An 18,839-nucleotide genomic window follows, 5' to 3' on the forward strand; every position below is an offset into this window, starting at 1 on the left:
TACCATATGTAATAGATATTTAAACATTTAATGTATGTGACTGGAACAAAAACAACCTATTTATAACAAATTTATATTTGCAATCATTTCATTTATTATTTTTTTTCGGCTTTGTCCCTTTATTAATCTGGGGTTGTCACAGCGGAATGAACCGGCAACTTATCCAACATATGTTTTACGAAGCGGATGCCCTCCAAGCTGCAACCCATCAATTGGATACCTCTGTGCACACACATTCACAAGTATGCGCTATGGACAATTAAGCCTGCCCAATTCACCTATAGCATGTGTTTGGACTTGTGAGGGAAACAAGTAGGAAACCTACACGAACATGCAAACTCCACACAGAAACACCAACTGACCTAGCCGAGGCTCGAAATATCGATCTTCTTCGCTGCTCCCTTTCGAGACTATTCCATTTAGCCAACTTTTATGCATTTGGCAGCGTCTGATTTTAGAGCCTTTTTTTTGCTTTCTCTGAGCTTTTTGCCACTGCCTTTCCTTTTTTATGGTCCATCTCTGACACTTAGCTTGTTTATAGCTTTGTTTGACATTCTTGCCAGATTTTAATTACGTCCGGTTTACCTCTGATTGGGTTGGCCCATCTCAAAACCATCCGGTCGTTGCCGATTGGGCCAATGCTCAACATTTACTATTATTGTCAACATCAAAATATTCACATCTTGCAAGAGATAAAAGCTGCCTGCATGTAAAAACAATCCATATAAAATAAATAAATAAATTAAAAACTGACCGGCCCACATTTTAAAAAAATGGTCCGACCCTTCTGGCATTTGCCAGAATTGCCAGATGGCCAGTCCGCCCCTGATTCTATCTCAAGTGATTGGTGAACGTGTCAGAGTTAAATGTTTTGAGCTTTTCCAGAGGTAGCTGAAAGTGAATTTGATCAAACTGCTTTGATAGTGTAAATGTGTGGCCGAGTGTTAGAACAGCCACAAAATGATTTAATACATTTTGTGAGAAAGTCCACCAAAATGTAATCATATTTTGCAATCTTGGTACCAAAACACACAAATTTGTGGTTGGCATTCACATTTGTTTATTTTAAAGGGACAGTTCACCCAAAAATGACAATTATGTAATCATGCACTCTCTCTACTTGTTCAGAACCTGTTTGACTTTCTTTTTTCGTTTGAACACGAATAGAAGTAAAGTTCATTCGTTCATTTAGAAGTCCGTTTATTTTTACCATGTTACTTTGAATATTCGATCGGAATTAGCATGCAAGTATGACTTCAAAACAACTTTAACACTAATTCACTGTGAACACTGATGTACTTTGATAGACATTTGCTGCTAATATGATTTCCCTATTTACAATCTGCAAAGAATACTTTTCTGAAATTATATTAAGGAGAATGTCTGAATATCCGAATATAAAGCCAACTTTACCTCTACTGAACACAAAGGAAGATGTTTGGACGAATGCTGGGGAAAAATATATAATCATTTTTTTATTTTGGTAGTATTTTCGGGTTTTTTATTTTCTAATTTTTTCCTAACATTTTTCAGAATATCTGGTTTTGTGTTCAACTTCAACAAAGACATTTATAAAGGTTTAGAACCACTTGAGATGAAATAAATGCTGAGGAAAATTTTATTTTTGGGTGAACTATCCCTTTAAGGACAGGTCATTTTAGGCCCCATTACAAATAGCTTTTTACCAATCCTATCTTAAGCAAATGGTGAACGTATAAATGGAGTCTGAATGTTTGAGAGGGGTCTGGCTGCAAACTCAGTGCAGTGCAATCTGAGCTGCATCCAATGCTTTTTAATGGGCTCACCTAACCCCACCCCTAACCCTACCCGTCACAGTGATGTCACTCACTGCATTGAGTGCATTGTGTCTGACATTGCATCGCTGAGTGATGCAATCTCAGCTTGCATCATAAAGGCTGCATCCAGATACTATTGGAATGTTTTGAGCTTCCCCAGAGGTAGCTGAAAGTAGATTGGTTGAAACTGCTTTGATAGTGTAAACGTGTGGTCAAGTGTGTTTGAACCGCCACAGCATGATGTAATATATGTTGTGAGAAAGTCCAGCAAGTCAATCATATTTTGCAATCTTGGTACCAAAACACACAAATATATGCTTGGCGTCTACATTTGTTTACTTTAAAGGAACAGTTCACCCAAAAATGAAATACACTTCATCAGAACCTGTTTGAGTTTCTCCTGAACACAAAGGTTGATGTTTTGACAAATGCTGTGGAAAAATAACATTTTTGACTTCCATAGTATTTTCTGCTTTTATAGATGGCTGTTTTTCTTAACATTTTTCAGAATATCTTGTTTTGTGTTTAACAAAGATATTCATAAAGGTTTAGAACCAAAGGGTCACAAAACACCAAAACACATTTTTTGAGCTGTTGACAGTCGTATATGTGTCCCACACTGCTAAAAACACTATTAGGACACCTATATTTCGCTAAAAAGTGTAAATTGGTTGTTTTTGCGTTATTTCAAGCAAATTCGTACTTCCGGTTTGAAACGAATTTTCGAAGCTGCGTCACGGCCATTAGATAATAGCGTGTATTCCAGCGTGCAGACTGGACGCCTGTGCCAGAGTGTGTCTTATTACGTCTTACAGTGTGTTGCATTAATGCATGAGTAAAGCTTGGTTCAAACCAATCAGCGCGCTCTATTGTGCAACTTCATTAATATTCATTACTGTCACAGTGTTTAGACGACAGAGACGCCACGTTGTGTTGGCAAAACAAGCGTGCAGTGTTGCTTTTATAGTTTGCTGCAGTTTTGTTTTCATTTTCTCTCTGTGAGAGCGCAGCTGGCGTCACGTGTGGATTAACAGCGTACGCGACTCTCGACAACAATAACTTGCATGTCTAAGGAGGAACATTGTTTACCTGAGAGCTGTTCTCATCTGCAAACGCTGAGATCCGGATTCGCTTGTAGTCTTCTCTTCATAAAGACGCGGCTCTAGTTGCTGGTGATTGTCCTGTCTCTACAGATTTGGTAAGTGAGCGACCAGTGCTCTTTGTTTATTCAGTTTGTTTGTATCGAACTAACTATTGCACAGAGTGTAAACATTATAGCACTACAACCAAACTTTAACCTCGTGTAGGGTTTTCACCGCATTTTGTGACCGGAATAACACACGCGGCTTTCTGACGCTACCTGCCGTGTGCATCTAAGTTTCCGGGAAATGCTGAGTTTTTTTTTTCTCTCATTCGCCGTGCGGTATCAAACATTGCATGAAAAATACACGCTTACAGCAGTTCCTCGAATCAAATATTGCGTTTGTCGCGAGGGAGATGAATGAATTCCCTGAATGAAAGAGCCAAACTGCAGTTAAAGTCCACCATTTAATAATTTGGCAAATAATTCGACTACAGATGTCCATCTAATCTGTCCATCTTTCTCCCCTATGTGTGTGTGTTTTGACTCTGAAACTCAGCGTGCCCAAATAGACACTCCCACACCATCCCACTTTAGTTCCTCCGACACTCCCCCTAAACAGAGCTGGACACGCCCACTTTTCTGACTTTTTCCAAAGTAGAGGTGTGAAAACACCCTGCTGAAATGAGGGGGTTTCATGGCCCTTTAAGAGTGAGGAAATGGTCAGGAAAATGTCAGTTTTTGGGTGAACTATCCCTTTAAGGAAAGGCCATTTCAGGCCCCATTACAAACAGTTTAAAGATTACTTTAATGACAAGTGAATGGTAAACGTGTAAGTGGAGTCTGAAATGTTTTGAGCTTTTCCAGAGGTAGCTGAAAGTTGATTTGATGAAACTGCTTTGATAGTGTAAACGTGTGGTTGAATGTTTGAACAGCCACAAAATGATGTAATACGTGTTGTGAGAAAGTCCACCAAAAGGTAATCATATTTTGCAATCTTGGTATTCAAACACACAAATTTGTGCTTGGCATCCACATTTGTTTATTTTAAAGAGACAGTTCACCAAAAAATTAAAATTTACTCCGCTTTAAGTGGTTTCAATTTGTTCCTTCTGTTGAACACAAAAGATGATATTTTATAGAAAGCTGTAAGAGAAACCTGTATAGAAACCATCGACTTCCATATAGGAAAAACAAATGCGGATGTCAATTGTTACAGGTTTCCAACACTTTTCAAATGATCTTCTTTTGTGTTTGTCAGAATGAATGTTTGAAAAGTAAATGGTGTGTGAATCTTGAGTTTTCAGATTTAGGTGAACTATACCTTTAATTTGCCTGCTTTCCTGCTTACTCCTAAACCACATAATGTGTTCATTCATTCAATAGCAGACTACGTTAGCATCACGTTGAGTGCTTCCACAAAAGAGAGCCTATTGCATGAAGAAATGAGAGGAAAGAGTCTCTGGGAGATATGAACACATGCATTTGAATGCACGTTAAAACCAAGTGGAAAAGTAAAGTGTCTGGGCTCACAACCTGTGATCTTGTCAGTGGAATTGAATGTAATGCCAGGAGGAAACAGCTTCAGTGTTAGCTGAAGAACATGTCACTGATAACTATAATCACACGCAACTTTATTTTTATTTTTTTTACACTGTATTGTATCAGCCACAAAAAAAGGCTAAAAAAATAAATAAAAAAATTAGAGAAATGTCAGTGTTGTCCTTATAATACGCTGTATAGATTTCAAATAACGAAAGCACTACTTTACATTTAATGTATTTTTCGAACACAAAAGCTGAAATCCTATAACCACTGGCTTTCATTTTTCCAGGTTTGCAGCTTTCTTCAAAATATCTTCTTTTTTTGTTCATCGGAAGTGAATGTAGGAGTAAATGATGACAGAGTTCTCCATTTTAGTTTAACTATGCTTTTAACTCTTTGACTGCCTGCTCTACCAAATCGTTGACCATGTTTTGACTGTTTTCAATAATGACTGTTAAATATATGTTAAATAATGGTTTACACACACAAACAGCTTTGTTGGTTTACCAAGAAAACAAACAAACATACAAATAAACAAACATAACCCTGTTGCACTACTGCACTTGATTTTGGTTTTATTGTAAAAAAAAAAAAAAGAAAACATGTTAAAATGAGAATCTGAAATATTTTATGGCATAATTCAAAAAATAAAATGATTTAGTATTCAAAAATGATTAATATGATGTGTTTTTTATAAATTGATCTTACACTTCATACTTTGTGATTTTTCATATGTATTAATTCCGGTACTTTTACCATAAACTGACATTTCAACCATTTGGTAGAGGTTGATATTTTGGAAATTAAGGGATGTGTTGAAAAAAATGCATTGAGTGTGTTAACGAGTGACATTAGGACCTAAGAAATGCAATCCAAACATCATTTTTTGTTGGTGGGGCAGATAAGGAATTAAGTTTTATTTTTATATATATTTGACAAGTTTACTGTAAAGCATACATCGACAGTGAGCTGATTATAGACATGTTGTTTATTTGCACGTTTTTTTTTATTTATCTTTTTTTTTTTTGCTGTTTATTGTTTACATGAAACTTTAGTGTTTTGTAATTTAAAATTTTAAAATAAATTTAATAGATAGAAATAACAAATCTGAATCTATAGGCTATAGTGTGTGGTTCATGCTTGAAAATGTACCCATGTTTTTTAGCTTTTATGTGGTTCCAAACCTTTGAGTTTATTTAAACATTTGTTGAATTGTTCTATTTTTGTCAAATTTATATATATATATATATATATATATATATATATATATATATATATATATATATATATATATAAATAAAGCTTCTAGCTTGATGCCCACTTTAGTTCTCAAAAAGTGGACATTTTTGCAGTTATTCGACTTATTTTCTATTTAATTGAGGTTTAAATACTGCATTTTTTTTTGCTAAATTAGCTTTTTGTATGATCAAACTTTCTGATGTACCAAAAATTGAAGAGGCTACTTTATGACATATTGCTAGGAGGAAAAATAGCAGTCTGTTATTATTTTAAATTTAAACACTGTGGTATTGTAATTCATTAAATAACAGACTGGCCAGCAGTCCTCAGTCTCCAAATTTGGCCATTTGAAACCAACAACAACAACATAATAATAATGTAGACTTTTACAATTTTTACTAGGCTCTCTTGTAGGAAAAAAAAAAAGTACATTGGAAAATTCATGAACAATAGCGTAATTAGTATTAATATGGGCTGCATTTGGTACTTCAACTTTTTATTGGTCATTTTTTCTTTTAAGAAAAAGGTCCAAGATTAAAATAAGTTACTTATTACATGTTTTCTCTATAACAATACGGTGAAAGGTGCCTTTTCTTGCATCAGATTCCATTTTTCAATGGGTTATTTTGATAACATATTTTTGACTGTTATGACACACACACACACACTATATATATATATATATATATATATATATATATATATATATATATATATAGAGAGAGAGAGAGAGAGAGAGAGAGAGAGAGAGAGAGAGAGAGAGAGAGAGAGAGAGAGAGAAAGAGAGAGAGAGAGAGAGATAGACTTGGAACATTTAAAGTGAGTGTTGAGCCTAAATGAAGACAGAATTTTCACTTTTGGGTGAACTGTGCCTTAAAGCATCGCCATATTTTATAGCCCTCGTTCGAGTTTGATGGGATGGCAACGTGTGAAACATAATGCCAGTCATTGAAAGAGCGCGCACACACACCAGAGGACAAAACTCCTTGGAAATGTGTCTGTGTGAAATCATCTTGCGCTTCACACGCGCCTCTCAAATGTGCCCCAGCTCCGGCGCTCAGCTGTTCTACTACATCGCCACGTGGTTTTCGCAATGCGGGATGACGCAGCGCGCTCCGCTCAGCCAATCAGCGCTGCGTGTGTGCGCGGACATGTGAGGGCGAGAGCTGCGAAGCCGCGCGCACATGTCTGTTACTGTGAACAGCGCCCGTTGAAAAATTTCTCTCGGTTCAGTCGACGTCATAAAATGAAAAAAAAAAGAGAACACAGAGTTGCCAAGTCCGCGGTGCTTCTGTGTGTACATGAGCTACTTTTACGGTAAGAGGTTACAGGTTTGGCATTTCCCACTTAATACAGAATTAAGTGATTTTACATAAAATAAACTTGCACAACAAGTGAATATAAGAGGTCAAATACAGATCAATTAAATCTGCACCCATGTTTCTGTCTACAATTACCATTTGTAAACCTGAGGAACTATACAACATTATTTGAGCCTAATATTATTGTACAACCTTAATTCATTCAACAAAACATGACATCCTTGTAACATCCTCAACTCTAATGGTCTGTACTGAATAGTGCATGTAATGTTTTACACAATACATTTTTGGTATATGCCTTTTCTACACTTCCACATACACCCAGAACACTGACATATTTCTCTAATCCCAAATGCTTTTGAGCTCAACCTTAACATATGCAGCTACATTTTACATCAAAGACCTAAAACAAACATCCATACGCATTTTTCTTTAGCTTGAAGATCTGGCAACCCTGCACGAGGCTCCTGCTAAGAGTGTCATGTGAGAAGTGGAGTGCAACGAACCTACACACGATTTTTATAAAAAAAAAAAAAGGTTACATTCACATGCAGACACACGAGTAAAACTAAAGGAAGAGCATAATCAGTTTTCACAAAGCAGATTTAATTTATTTTTTCACAATCTTAAAACAGCCTTGAATACATAAACAATCAAAAACACTTAAAACCATAAACGTTTCAAAGTGCTTCATCATCAATTCATAAGACACTAAACACCCATTCAAGCATATAAAGTTGACCATAGCGTTGATAAACACTTAAAAAGCTACAAAACTCTTTTTTTAATCCTTTTTAATACAATATGTGACCTAAGATTACCATAAAACATTACAGAAAACAATTCAGTCCACAAAGTGCAGGCAGCTTTCCAGTGGAGGCATGTAGTTGTTGACTGATATCCAGTGAAACGCATCACTCCTGTCTGGCCATATTCTGCTTTTTTTTCCCCTCCCTCTCCTCCATTGCCCAGAGCAGCAGCACTTGTTCAGCCATCCTGAACACATCCAGCCCCGTTTGGCTTCATTGGTGTTGATAGAGCATCATGTCTGTGGGCACGACAAACCCAGTAGGCCAGGGGCCGCCTTCAGGGCAGGGTGCATGCTGACATGGAGAGTCTGTACGGTGGAGAACTTTATGAACGTGGCCCGGGTCTCACGAGTTTGTGCTCTTGCTGCTGCTATGGCCATGATCTGCATTATACTGAGGAGAACTGCTTCACTGTGATGGACAGATGAAGGAAAGACAGATAAGAACTGACGCTATTTGAACATCTGATGTTTATTTATTTATTTTAATTTTTTTTTTAAATGTCAAAGTTTTTATTTGATTTTAAATGTCAAAGATAAGGTAGTTGGTGAGGGTGGATACCATATGGATATCCCCCTTAAAGCAATACATTGTTCAAAACCCCTAATACAAAGGAGTTCCAGTCCTCATAAAACAGTTCTAAAAACTGCAGTAGTCAACATTTAAGAGGATCATTAAAATGGTCCTAAATCTATTCAACAACACCCATTCTTGTCTTAGTGGATCAAAAAAAAAAATGCTGATGATAATAAAACAACAACAACAACAACAACAACAACAACAACAATTGTACCAAGACATGAATGGTGTTGTAGGTGCACATCTATTAGAAGTGTAGTAATAATAATAACAACAACAACAACAACAACAACAACAACAACAACAACACTAATAAATCATCATCCTCAATTGTCCTGGCATATGAATGGTGTTGTAGGTGCACATCTTTTAGAAATAATAATAAATAAATAAATCTCAATTGTCCTAAGACACGATATTGTAGGTGCCCATCTAGAAATATGTATTAATATTATTTTTAGCATTTATAAATAAATTGTCCCAAGATATGAATGGTGTTGTAGGTGCACATCTTAAATTTTATTATAATTATAATAAACTCAATTGTCCTGAGACATGAATGTTTTAGGTGCACATCTACTAGAAACAAAAACAACAACGTCAATTGTCCTGACATATGGATAGTGTTGTAAGTGCACATCTTTTAGAAATATAATAATAATAATAATAATAATAATAATAATAATAATAAATAATAATAATTAATAAATAAATCTCAATTGTCCTAAGACATGATATTGTAGGTGCACATCTAGAAATATGTATTAGTATTATTTTTTATTATTAAATAAATTGTCCCAAGACATGAAGTGTTGTAGGTGCACATCTTTAAGATTTTATAATAAAACTCAAATTTCCTGAGACACAGTGTTGTAGTTGCAAATCTTCTAGAAATATTTTATTATTATTATTATTATTATTATTCTAAGACATGAATGAATGTTGTAGGTTAACATCTTAAAATATTTAACAATGGTTTAAAAAAATAAAATGGGGAAAAGATATGGAAAACAATAGATACCATCAACCAACATAAGTCTGTAAATAAAGGTTTCAGACTAACATTCCTTCCTAAATTCTTAATGTTCAAATAAATTTAAAATGATCAATTTCTAATAACACCACAAAATGCCTGCTTAATCAAAGCTTAGAATTAAACATTTTTTAAAAAGCTTATAAATTTGGCATAAAATTTCAGATTTTTAAAAATTTACATCCAGTGGCATGTGTCTGTGTACATGAAGGTTAATCTCCAGCAGAGGGCTGTTTTTACTGACCTTCCTATGTGGATACTAGAGGCGATGCACCAGGCCATTTCTGCCTCAGGAGCAGCAGCTTCCTGGAGAATCTTGCGGGCCAGACGGAGGGCAGCACCAGCCAGCTGAGCAGGCAGATAGACCACACACCGACCCTCAAGAAGCGACAGCTCCAACAGGTATCGTGCCATCCAGACCACCTGAGGACACAGGAACATACTTTTTAAAAAGCAAGACTGTGTACAGGTGGCATGCCCAAAAAAATTAAAATAAATAAATGATGATAATAATACCCAATATATTGAAGTTACACAATGCGGTTCGGCCATTATACTTTACTAATATAACTGGCAGTGTAAATATAGCAATAGTAATAAATATAATAGTACATGTCATATGCACTAAACAAAACACCAGCATTTACAAACTAAAACAATCTTTAGGGTTTTCAAAAGGCTCTGTATGTGCAGGCCAAATATGTTGGGAGTATTGTGGATACCAGGCGTTTATTCATTTGCTCGCTCGTTTATAGGTTTGTTCATTTGTTCTTTTGGAGTTTTTTTTTTTGTTTTGTTTTGTTTGTTGGTTACTTAGTCACATCAGCAACAAAACCATTTCATGGCAAGGTCAATATACATAACTTCATATTTCTATTAGATAAATATAAATACAAAATTAAATTCACAAACTGTATGAAAAGTTAATCACAAGTCTAATTCATTGTTTGATTAATTCCCCCTGGTAATACCTTTTTAAAAACATGCAAAGTGTTACAATAAAATAAGCATAAAAATTATCTAATGGGCAGATGCATCAAAAACTATTTTATAAATGAAAATGCATCAATGCACACCACCTAAATGATTAAATGCAAGTGTAATTGCTGCATATGTTTATTTTAATAGGAAAAAATAAAAAAATAAATTAAGTACAATAGGCCTGCACAATACATCATTTCAGCATCGATATCACAATGTGATCCGCAATGTGGTCACGTTACAACATATACAACGTTGAATCTGAACTATTTGAGCCATCGACTTGAGGGTGAAAATAATTTTTACTTTAATGTAGAAATGAGAACGCAAAAGAAAAAGCATTTTTTTTTGCATTGTGATTAAATTTCTATACCGAATACTGTTGGACTGCCTAGAAAACCTAATCCAACCATCTTGTGAAACAGTGTGTATTCATATGGCAATATTGAATTGTAGAAATAATAATAAATATAAATGGAAATAAAGAAAAGAAAGAAAAATAATAGAAATGAGAAATAAAAATACGAAATTAAAAGCAAATTATATTTATGTATATATATATATATAAATAAAATCATTAATAATTCCCAGTAACAATTTTTTTTTAATATTATGCAGCCCTAGATCGAGAGAGAATTAATCAACTTTTCAAGAGCAAAACAAATAAAAATAAAATGTAAAAGCGACTTAGTTTGCTAAGGTTTTTTATGTCAGATTGGAGTGTGCGTTTACTGCTTATGAGCAAAACAACTGTTTCACCTAATAGGATTACAGTTGAACCATTGAAGTTACATGGATTGTTTTAAGTAATTTTTCTGCCATCTATGGAGGATAAGAGAGCTTTCTGATTCCATCAAAAATATCGTCGGGTGTGCTCACACTATGCACAGTTGCCTTGAACCGTGCCAAAGCGCGCTTGCCCCCCCTCCCTGTTCAGTTTAAGAGGAAGAGAAGCGCTCAGCACAATGATTACTTTACTTGTCACTGAGTCTCACTACATATCAAATGACTAAAATAATACATAATTATTTTAATCATTTGATATGTAGTGAGACTCAGTCAAATCTTTTGCCAAACAGTTCCACCATTTTAATTTATGTTCTGATGATTAACGAAAACTTGAGGGTATTGGATCAACATGTAAATTAATTTTGGGAGAACAAACCCTTTAAGGTGCGATTTGGGACATTTAATAGGGGTAATGGTGGTCAAATTAAAGTAAACTGACCTTGTCACTGCAGCGTGCGATGGAGGCAGAGATGAGAAGAAAATGAAGTGGCGGACAGTGATAGAGGTCAAACTTGAGACCAATTAAAACTCTCCTCTCCATCCGCAGCAGCTGTTTCTTACTGTAGGCGTTCTCCATCAAGTAGCAGAGCTCGGACACCTGTCAAACACTTGTATTTTGAGATGCTCGATCCTCGTTTGCATTAAACCCGTGTTTTACTACCAATGTACCTCTGGTAAGAGACATTCCTCTCTTTTAGCAGCCAGAAAGAGGCAAACCACACCCAACAACTGCAGGCCGGAGATGGACACCTTGATGAGGCGGAGTGCTCGATTCAACAAGTGCACTGTCAGATAAAGCGTTTCCTCTGAGAACTGAAACACTTCCTAAGGTAAAAACAAGCATCAGTCTTTAGTTAAACAGCATACTTTATCTAAAACATTACTCCTCTAACTCTTACTCCATTACAACAACTTAAGCCCACATGTCAGCACTTACATGGACTTGAATGAGCCAGTCCACCAAAATGGCTCTTGTGGTGTCAGTGAAAGGCTTAGGCAGGTCAGCGTTTGGGAGAGTACATAGTAGCTGGCTTCTCTACAACCAGGGGAAACGGATACATGAGCACAGTGATGGGGGGTGGGGGGTGATCAGAATCATCATCTCATCCTTACCATCATGTCTGAAAAGATGTCCCATGCGTAGGTCTTATCAAAAAGAAGGCCGAGTTTACTGATGGCTACTTCCACCTCTCTGCGCAGAAGTCCAGGCATCAGCTCTTGAAAACTGAGTGGACCAGGCAACCTGTTCAGGTACTTCAGCAAGGCTTCCTCTTCATAGACATCTAGCACGGTTGCAGAACACGGACTGGTTAAGCCTGGTTCACACTACATGACTTTAAACATCGGCAGATCGCTGTGCAGTTCACACTACTTGATTGTGTCTTTAAGTCATTGTGATGTGCACACTATGCAACACTACGTGAAATGTTTCAAGTTTTTGGGGGGGATGGGGGGGAGCATTTGTTCCCCAACAGCTCAGTCAAACTACCAAACCGCAGCCGATGAAATGTTGAGGGAGGGGCTGGCAGAAAAAGCTGAACACTATTGGCTGCTTGTGTGCTGATGACGTCACTGATGGCGTTTCAAGCTTTCAAGAGAGCGTTTAAAAACATCGTCAGTCAGCTGATGCATTAGCGCACAGGTGTCAAACTCAGTTCCAAAAGGGCCGCAGGTCTGCACAGTTTAGTTCCAACCCTAATTAAACACCTGATCAAACTAATTGAGTCCTTTAGGCTTGTTTGAAACCTACAGGTAAGTGTGTTGGAGCAGGATTGGAATTAAACTGTGCAGGGCTTCGGCCCTCCAGGAATTGAGTTTGACACCCCTGCATTAGCGGATCAAATCGCTCATCTGCAAGGTTCAAGATGTGGCTTTAACACTATAACTACTGTAATTTAATAACTCTTTGAAAAAACTGACATCTATAACACCATGACAATTCCAAAATATTTGTCTTTCTAACAAGGTTTTGCAACTCAAAAAAGGACAGAAAAGAACAGAGTATTTCTATCTTTAATAACCATATTGGTCAAAATGACTGCATGCCTGTCTGCGTTTCGCGGTGACTTTAAATATGCATGCCTTTTTTGCCTAGCAACTTCCTGCTAACATATTTCTGATAGCAAATCAAACTTAAATCAGATATCAAAACAGCACATTGTGCCACAAAATAGCTCCTGTTGGAAAATGAAAGCAAAGACCTTGGTGGGTGTTCTGACTTAACTACATATTTAAAGGTTGTATTACCAAAAAGAGAAAATGTTAAAAGTTGAAAAATATGAAACGTTTAAATCTTAGTTTTAATCTCAAAAGAAGCTTTGAATTTAAATATGACGTCTTACCTGAGAACGGTCAGAATAACTGCTATGGTAATTCTAACGGTTACAAAGTTCTAGTTTCACTGTTAATATAGCCTACTCCAGTGTCTGCGTTATCGCAGAATTAAGGTGTATCGATGCCCATTCTGGCCAATCACAGACATTTGTTAAGCTCCTGAGCACAGTGGCCATTCAGCTCATGCTGATAGGCTGTAGCTCATCACTTCATCTGACCGCACATGGGGTCGAGTCAGCAGACTGCTCTGGAATATTCAGCATGCTAGTTATTGAATTTATGTCTGTGAGTTGTCTGTGATAACACCTCACAGGCCTCTTTGTGTGAACTACTGAACACAAAGACTGCAGAGCATGCCTAGACTTTTCTCCGATCACAGCCCGATCTGTTGGCGAGCTCGTTAACTTCCAAATTGGGCTTAAATCAGGCTTAAAATCCTGTAGTGTGAACTAGGCTTAAGTGAACATTTTGTACACTAGAAAGAGTCATTTATAAACTCATCACCATGTTGTGATTGGGAAGGAAAGTTCTATCCTTAACCCTTGTGTACTGTTAGGGATGTTTTCATCCACTCTGGGGTGATTGAGTAATAATGTGCTCATAACTTTACTATCCTTTTGATATGATCTGAATGTAAACATCCACTAAAATGATGTAAAAATGCATCAGATAAACAATTAAATTGATTAGAAAATTATAGGATTTTAATTGCCAAATCCACAAAATGTCACTGATTTGGTGGGGGAGAAAAAAAAAAAAGACGTATTTTAGGATTTATTTTAACCTTTTATTAAAGTCTTGGACACGTGAAACAGCATTGCCTTTGATGCATTGTCTTTGATAGATTTTCATTTGTTCTCTCTAGTTTACTGTTGGTGTCAGTTTTTGCCCCATTGACTTCCATTACAGCCACATTTTATTACAAAACCATGACACCATATAATCATGCATTTTTGATTGTTGGTGGTTTTCCCTGTTGGAAGGTAAAATTTGTAATCTTTACTGTAGATCATCAGTTGGCACCACTAACCCTTTACCTTTGCAAAAAGAAAAATATTCTGAAAAAAAAATTCTGAAAAAAAAAAAAAAAAAAGTACATTTCTGGATTTTATAGAGTATAAAAGCAAATTCAATTGTGTGTGTGTGTGTGTGTGTGTGTGTGTGTGTGTGCGAGAGACATTTGCACGCTTTGCATTTTAGAAAATCAAATTTTCAATCAAATTTTGAGTTTTTTTTAAAAAATCCAGCCCACAATTACTTTTTATATTGAAAATACAGCGTTTCACCAAATCATCCAAGAGAGTTCGCAAATTTAGCAATTAGAGTTAAAATCCTGTAATTTTGCAATTTTAGTTTAAGATTTATTCCAAAAGAATTGAGAAAAATAATAATCTGATGCATTTTTACAGCAATTTAATTCAGAGGATGTTTTCATCCTGAACAAAGTGTCGTAAATTTGAACAGTGCACAAGGAATAAATTGAAGGGGCATAAGCTATATTTGGGAGGCAGAATATGGCAGAGTTTTAAATGGTAATACACAAAAAAAAAAAAAAAAAAAAAAAAAAAAAAAAAACTTTACCCTAATTGTTCTAAAAATAAGTCAGTTGCTGCCTTGAGTATCAAATAAAATTCTCATTTATTCTCCCTCATGTGGTTTTAAATTTGAGTTTAACATCGCAATAGAACAACAGCTGGTTGACTGAACCCATGGTATGAAAAAATCATTATGGAAGTCAATGGGTACGATCAAGCAGCAATCTGAAAAATAGCTTGTTCAAAACCTACTCGAGGACCTTCTGTTGAATGAGTGAACGGTGAGTAAATGGTAACAGTTCACATTTTTGCATGAACTACCTCTTGAAATTTAAATTGTTAAAGTAGAAGAAATGAAAATGGCATTAAAAGCAACAAAATGTGCATATTAGCATTGTTAACAGTCACTGTATTTGCAAGAATAGCTCATCTCTGAGCTGAAAACCTGAGGTCAACTTTGCAGCTGCCAGATGAAATTCATGCAAGATATACATTTACTCTTTAAGTTGCATCACATCCTGCAGCAGTAAACTGAGCTAGATTCGGCATACTGTAATTGATCAAAGTAATTTAAATGGATCAATAGTTTTAGGTCCATGCTGATGGAAGGTTTTGAACAACCATTCTAGTCTTAATTTTGAAAAACATTTGCTCCACTTCAGCGTTCACTAGACATAGCCATATCAAGTCACCTGAAGATGTTGGTTCACCCTGCGGAGCGTAGTCCATTATGATCCCATCCTCTGCAGAAATGGGAAGTCTTTGTACCTTAAGAAATGTGATTCAGAATAATGACTTGAACAAAGGGTGCATCTATAACAATTACATTCAGAGAAGCGCGCACAAACGGTACACAATCCATTGAAGGGATGTAGAATTTTTTTTTTTTTTTTGAGATTTCCAAGAATCTTCACATCTTTTAATAAGCAGCATTTATTTAAACCTCCCATCATCCTCTCTTTGCAATGCAATTATACAATAGATGCAACCATACATTTTAAACATTCATTTTAAGTATTGAAACTAAAGCGCTGCACTTACCCATCGACTCTCCTGTGCGGGTTTGTAGTGCTGTCCTGAACCAACCTCCTCTCCCTCAGCAAACACCCTGCGCTCCTTCAGAACACAGGAGTTTGCCCACGTCCGCAGTGGCACTTGTCTGTCCTCAGTCTTCAAGCACAAAATTCTTATTCATTCACTACATTTAAAAAAAAAATGCCTTATGCTGCTTGATCAAACGACTTAAAATGAGAAACTTAATTTATGTTTAATCTACTTAAATTTGTAAAAGCAGGTTAACTTAATCGATTTGTATTAAGACAACATGAAGGAATTGTGTAGTGTTTTATAGTGTAGTCAAGCATCGGCAGGTAAAAAACTGCAGTCTTTCAATGATTTAGATGATCTAAATTTAAAATCAAACTAAACGCAGGTAAATATGCACACATTCAAATGCTGGGTTAAATTTTCAACCCAGGAGTAGGGGTTTTCCTCATTTGCTTTGGTGTTTGAAACATACACAAAATTAATTTGTTCAAATTACTCATTTAAAAATCAAATGGAAACAATAAATCTTGAGGTTTTTTTTTAGGGGGAAACTTAATCGTTTTGTGTTCAATCCACTTATATTTGTAATAACCTTTAGGTTAAAATTGAGGTAAGGTTGGATTCATATATAAATATTCGTTCATTTATGAACAGTGACAACTTCTGACTGTATATTTGGTGTGAAATCTCACATCCATACAACGCAGTATGACTTAAAAAAAATAGGCCCCATTTAATTGACTGAACAATGTTGTACTTTGATAGTCAATGGCTGCTAATGTGATTTACCTTAAGAATTTGCAAAGAACACTTTTCTGAAATTACAATAAGGTGAAAGTCTGGATGTGTGAAATTAAAGCCAACTTTACCACCTCCATGCAGTCTCGACACCAATTGATTGTGGAACTCAGCATTTAACAATGCAAGAGATCCAAACAAATGAGTTCAGTTTTTATTCAACACCCATAAAATAATTAACATGGACACCTTCTGGCTAGTCTAGCTTTCGGTTCCAAGTAAAACAAGATCTGTGGAAAACTCCACACAAAGACTAACACACATTCTATAGCTCAATAATTTCTGAAACCTGCAGTCCCTAAAAGCTCTAAAGGAACTTCGTAACCACCACTTCGAAGCAAACATTTGAGCTAAAAACGGAGGACTGCTTTCCTCAAGCAATCACACCTCAATTTTATTTAAATCTAAAACGTTCATTCTAAAAGTGCACAAAAGCTCAGGTAGTAAATCATAGCAATCGCCTTACTTGGCCTTCAAGAAATCAGAAGACTGTGGACTAATTACAACTAAGCTCCATTTAAGGAAAACAAACGGCAACATCATTTGGTAAACACTGAAATGCTCACCATATGGCGGTCCAACAGTTGCCTGGAACCACAAAACCCAGTCAGAGCCATGATTCACCTGGACACTGCAGCTACCTGCATGCGCCGAACCTGCAGCTGTACACTGACATGTAGAGTTAGCTAATTGACACAAGTGGCACTAATAAAGCTTCCTAATTGACCCTTCCCTAAGCTCTGCCCCCCATGCCACTATTTAGGTTGCTTTATTGTCACGCAAGCCTCTGGAAATGCAGTGAGTTCGAAGAGCTTTAAAACGTTAAACATAAATTGCTTAAATATATGGTAGACGTTTGCTTGAGCTGTTGCTCTCATTATTAATAAAACTGATAAACTAGTTTAGCGGCTTACATTATAATTTTTTTTTCTGTATCTAAAAAAAAACAAAACATGGATTTTATCATTTTAATGAGTCGACACCATTAATGATAGATTTAGGCAAAAATATTTCTTAGCGCATAAGGAGGACCTTAGAGACAAAAAGGTCAGGATCCACTGTACTAAACACTGCTTTTTATTAGAAACACCCACCACCAGATGTTTCCTACAGTAAACATTTAGCCTATTTATAATTATTGGATATAAAAAAAATACCTTTATAAATAAATTATAAAAAATAAATAACTATGTATATATATATATATATATATATATATATATATATATATATATATATATATATATATATATATATATATAACTTGACTTTTAGTTGATCATTTGGAAAAGTGGCAGAAGATAGATTTTTAGATGAATTATCTGTTGAACTGCATCCCAATCATTACAAATACTGCAGAAGACCTACTGGAACCCACATGGACCCAAGATTCTCACAGAAATCAGTCAAGTTTGGTGAAGGAAAAATCATGGTTTGGGGTTACATTGAGTATGGGGGTGTACGAGAGATCAGCAGAGTGGATGGCAACATCAACAGCCTGAAGTATCAAGGCATTTGTGCTGCCCGTTACATCACAAACTACAGAAGAGGGCAAATTCTTCAGCAGGATAGCGCTCCTTCTCATACTTCATCCTCCACATCAAAATTCCTGAAAGCAAAGAAGGTCAATGTGCTCCAGGATTGGCCAGCCCAGTCACCAGACATGAACATTATTGAGCATGTCTAGGGTAAGATGAAGGCATTGAAGATGAATCCAAAGAATCTTGATGAACACTGATATGAGTCACTAAAGTGACAAGACTTTAGTAAGGTGCGTGCGTGTGTGTGTGTATATATATTCTTTTCCTAAGAATTGAGTAAATGAACTGTATATAATATGAATATAACAGTATATGTATGTATTTACCTACTTTTAATAAAGTCAACTTACTGCTTTTAAGGCAGCAGGTTTACAACCTTTAACGTAAGGTAAATAAATCGCTTTTACCAG

General features: G+C 35.9%; 2 protein-coding genes across 5 annotated transcripts in view; one reads left to right on the plus strand and one right to left on the minus strand.

Annotated features, from left to right (window-relative positions):
• Positions 1–18,839, plus strand: part of si:ch211-132b12.6 — a 206,727-nt gene that overhangs the window by 45,793 nt on the left and 142,095 nt on the right. The gene's annotated exons all lie outside the window — the stretch shown is intronic.
• ccnp (cyclin P) lies at positions 7,572–17,584 on the minus strand. Of its 4 annotated transcripts, none has more exon segments than NM_001044959.1 (9): positions 7,572–8,203; positions 9,649–9,827; positions 11,614–11,772; positions 11,844–11,999; positions 12,112–12,210; positions 12,288–12,457; positions 15,736–15,811; positions 16,085–16,213; positions 17,455–17,584. In NM_001044959.1, coding segments are annotated over 9 exon segments (1,197 nt in total). In that variant the 5' UTR covers positions 17,506–17,584; the 3' UTR covers positions 7,572–8,025.

The sequence above is a fragment of the Danio rerio genome, chromosome 18 (genome assembly GCF_052040795.2).
Source record: "Danio rerio strain M-AB ecotype USA chromosome 18, GRCz13ab, whole genome shotgun sequence".
NCBI classification, from domain to species: Eukaryota; Metazoa; Chordata; class Actinopteri; order Cypriniformes; family Danionidae; genus Danio; species Danio rerio.

What these genes read in the sequence shown, in the direction of transcription:
- ccnp (XM_087292194.1), bottom strand. Translation starts at nt 17,505, where the DNA reads ATGGCTCTGACTGGGTTTTGTGGTTCCAGGCAACTGTTGGACCGCCAT. An exon ending in AACTGTTGGACCGCCATATG is followed by an intron (nt 16,214 to 17,454) that starts GTGAGCATTTCA and finishes TTGTGCTTGAAG; the next exon opens with ACTGAGGACAGACAAGTGCC. An exon ending in AGGAATGTCTCTTACCAGAG is followed by an intron (nt 11,773 to 11,843) that starts GTACATTGGTAG and finishes AGTGTTTGACAG; the next exon opens with GTGTCCGAGCTCTGCTACTT.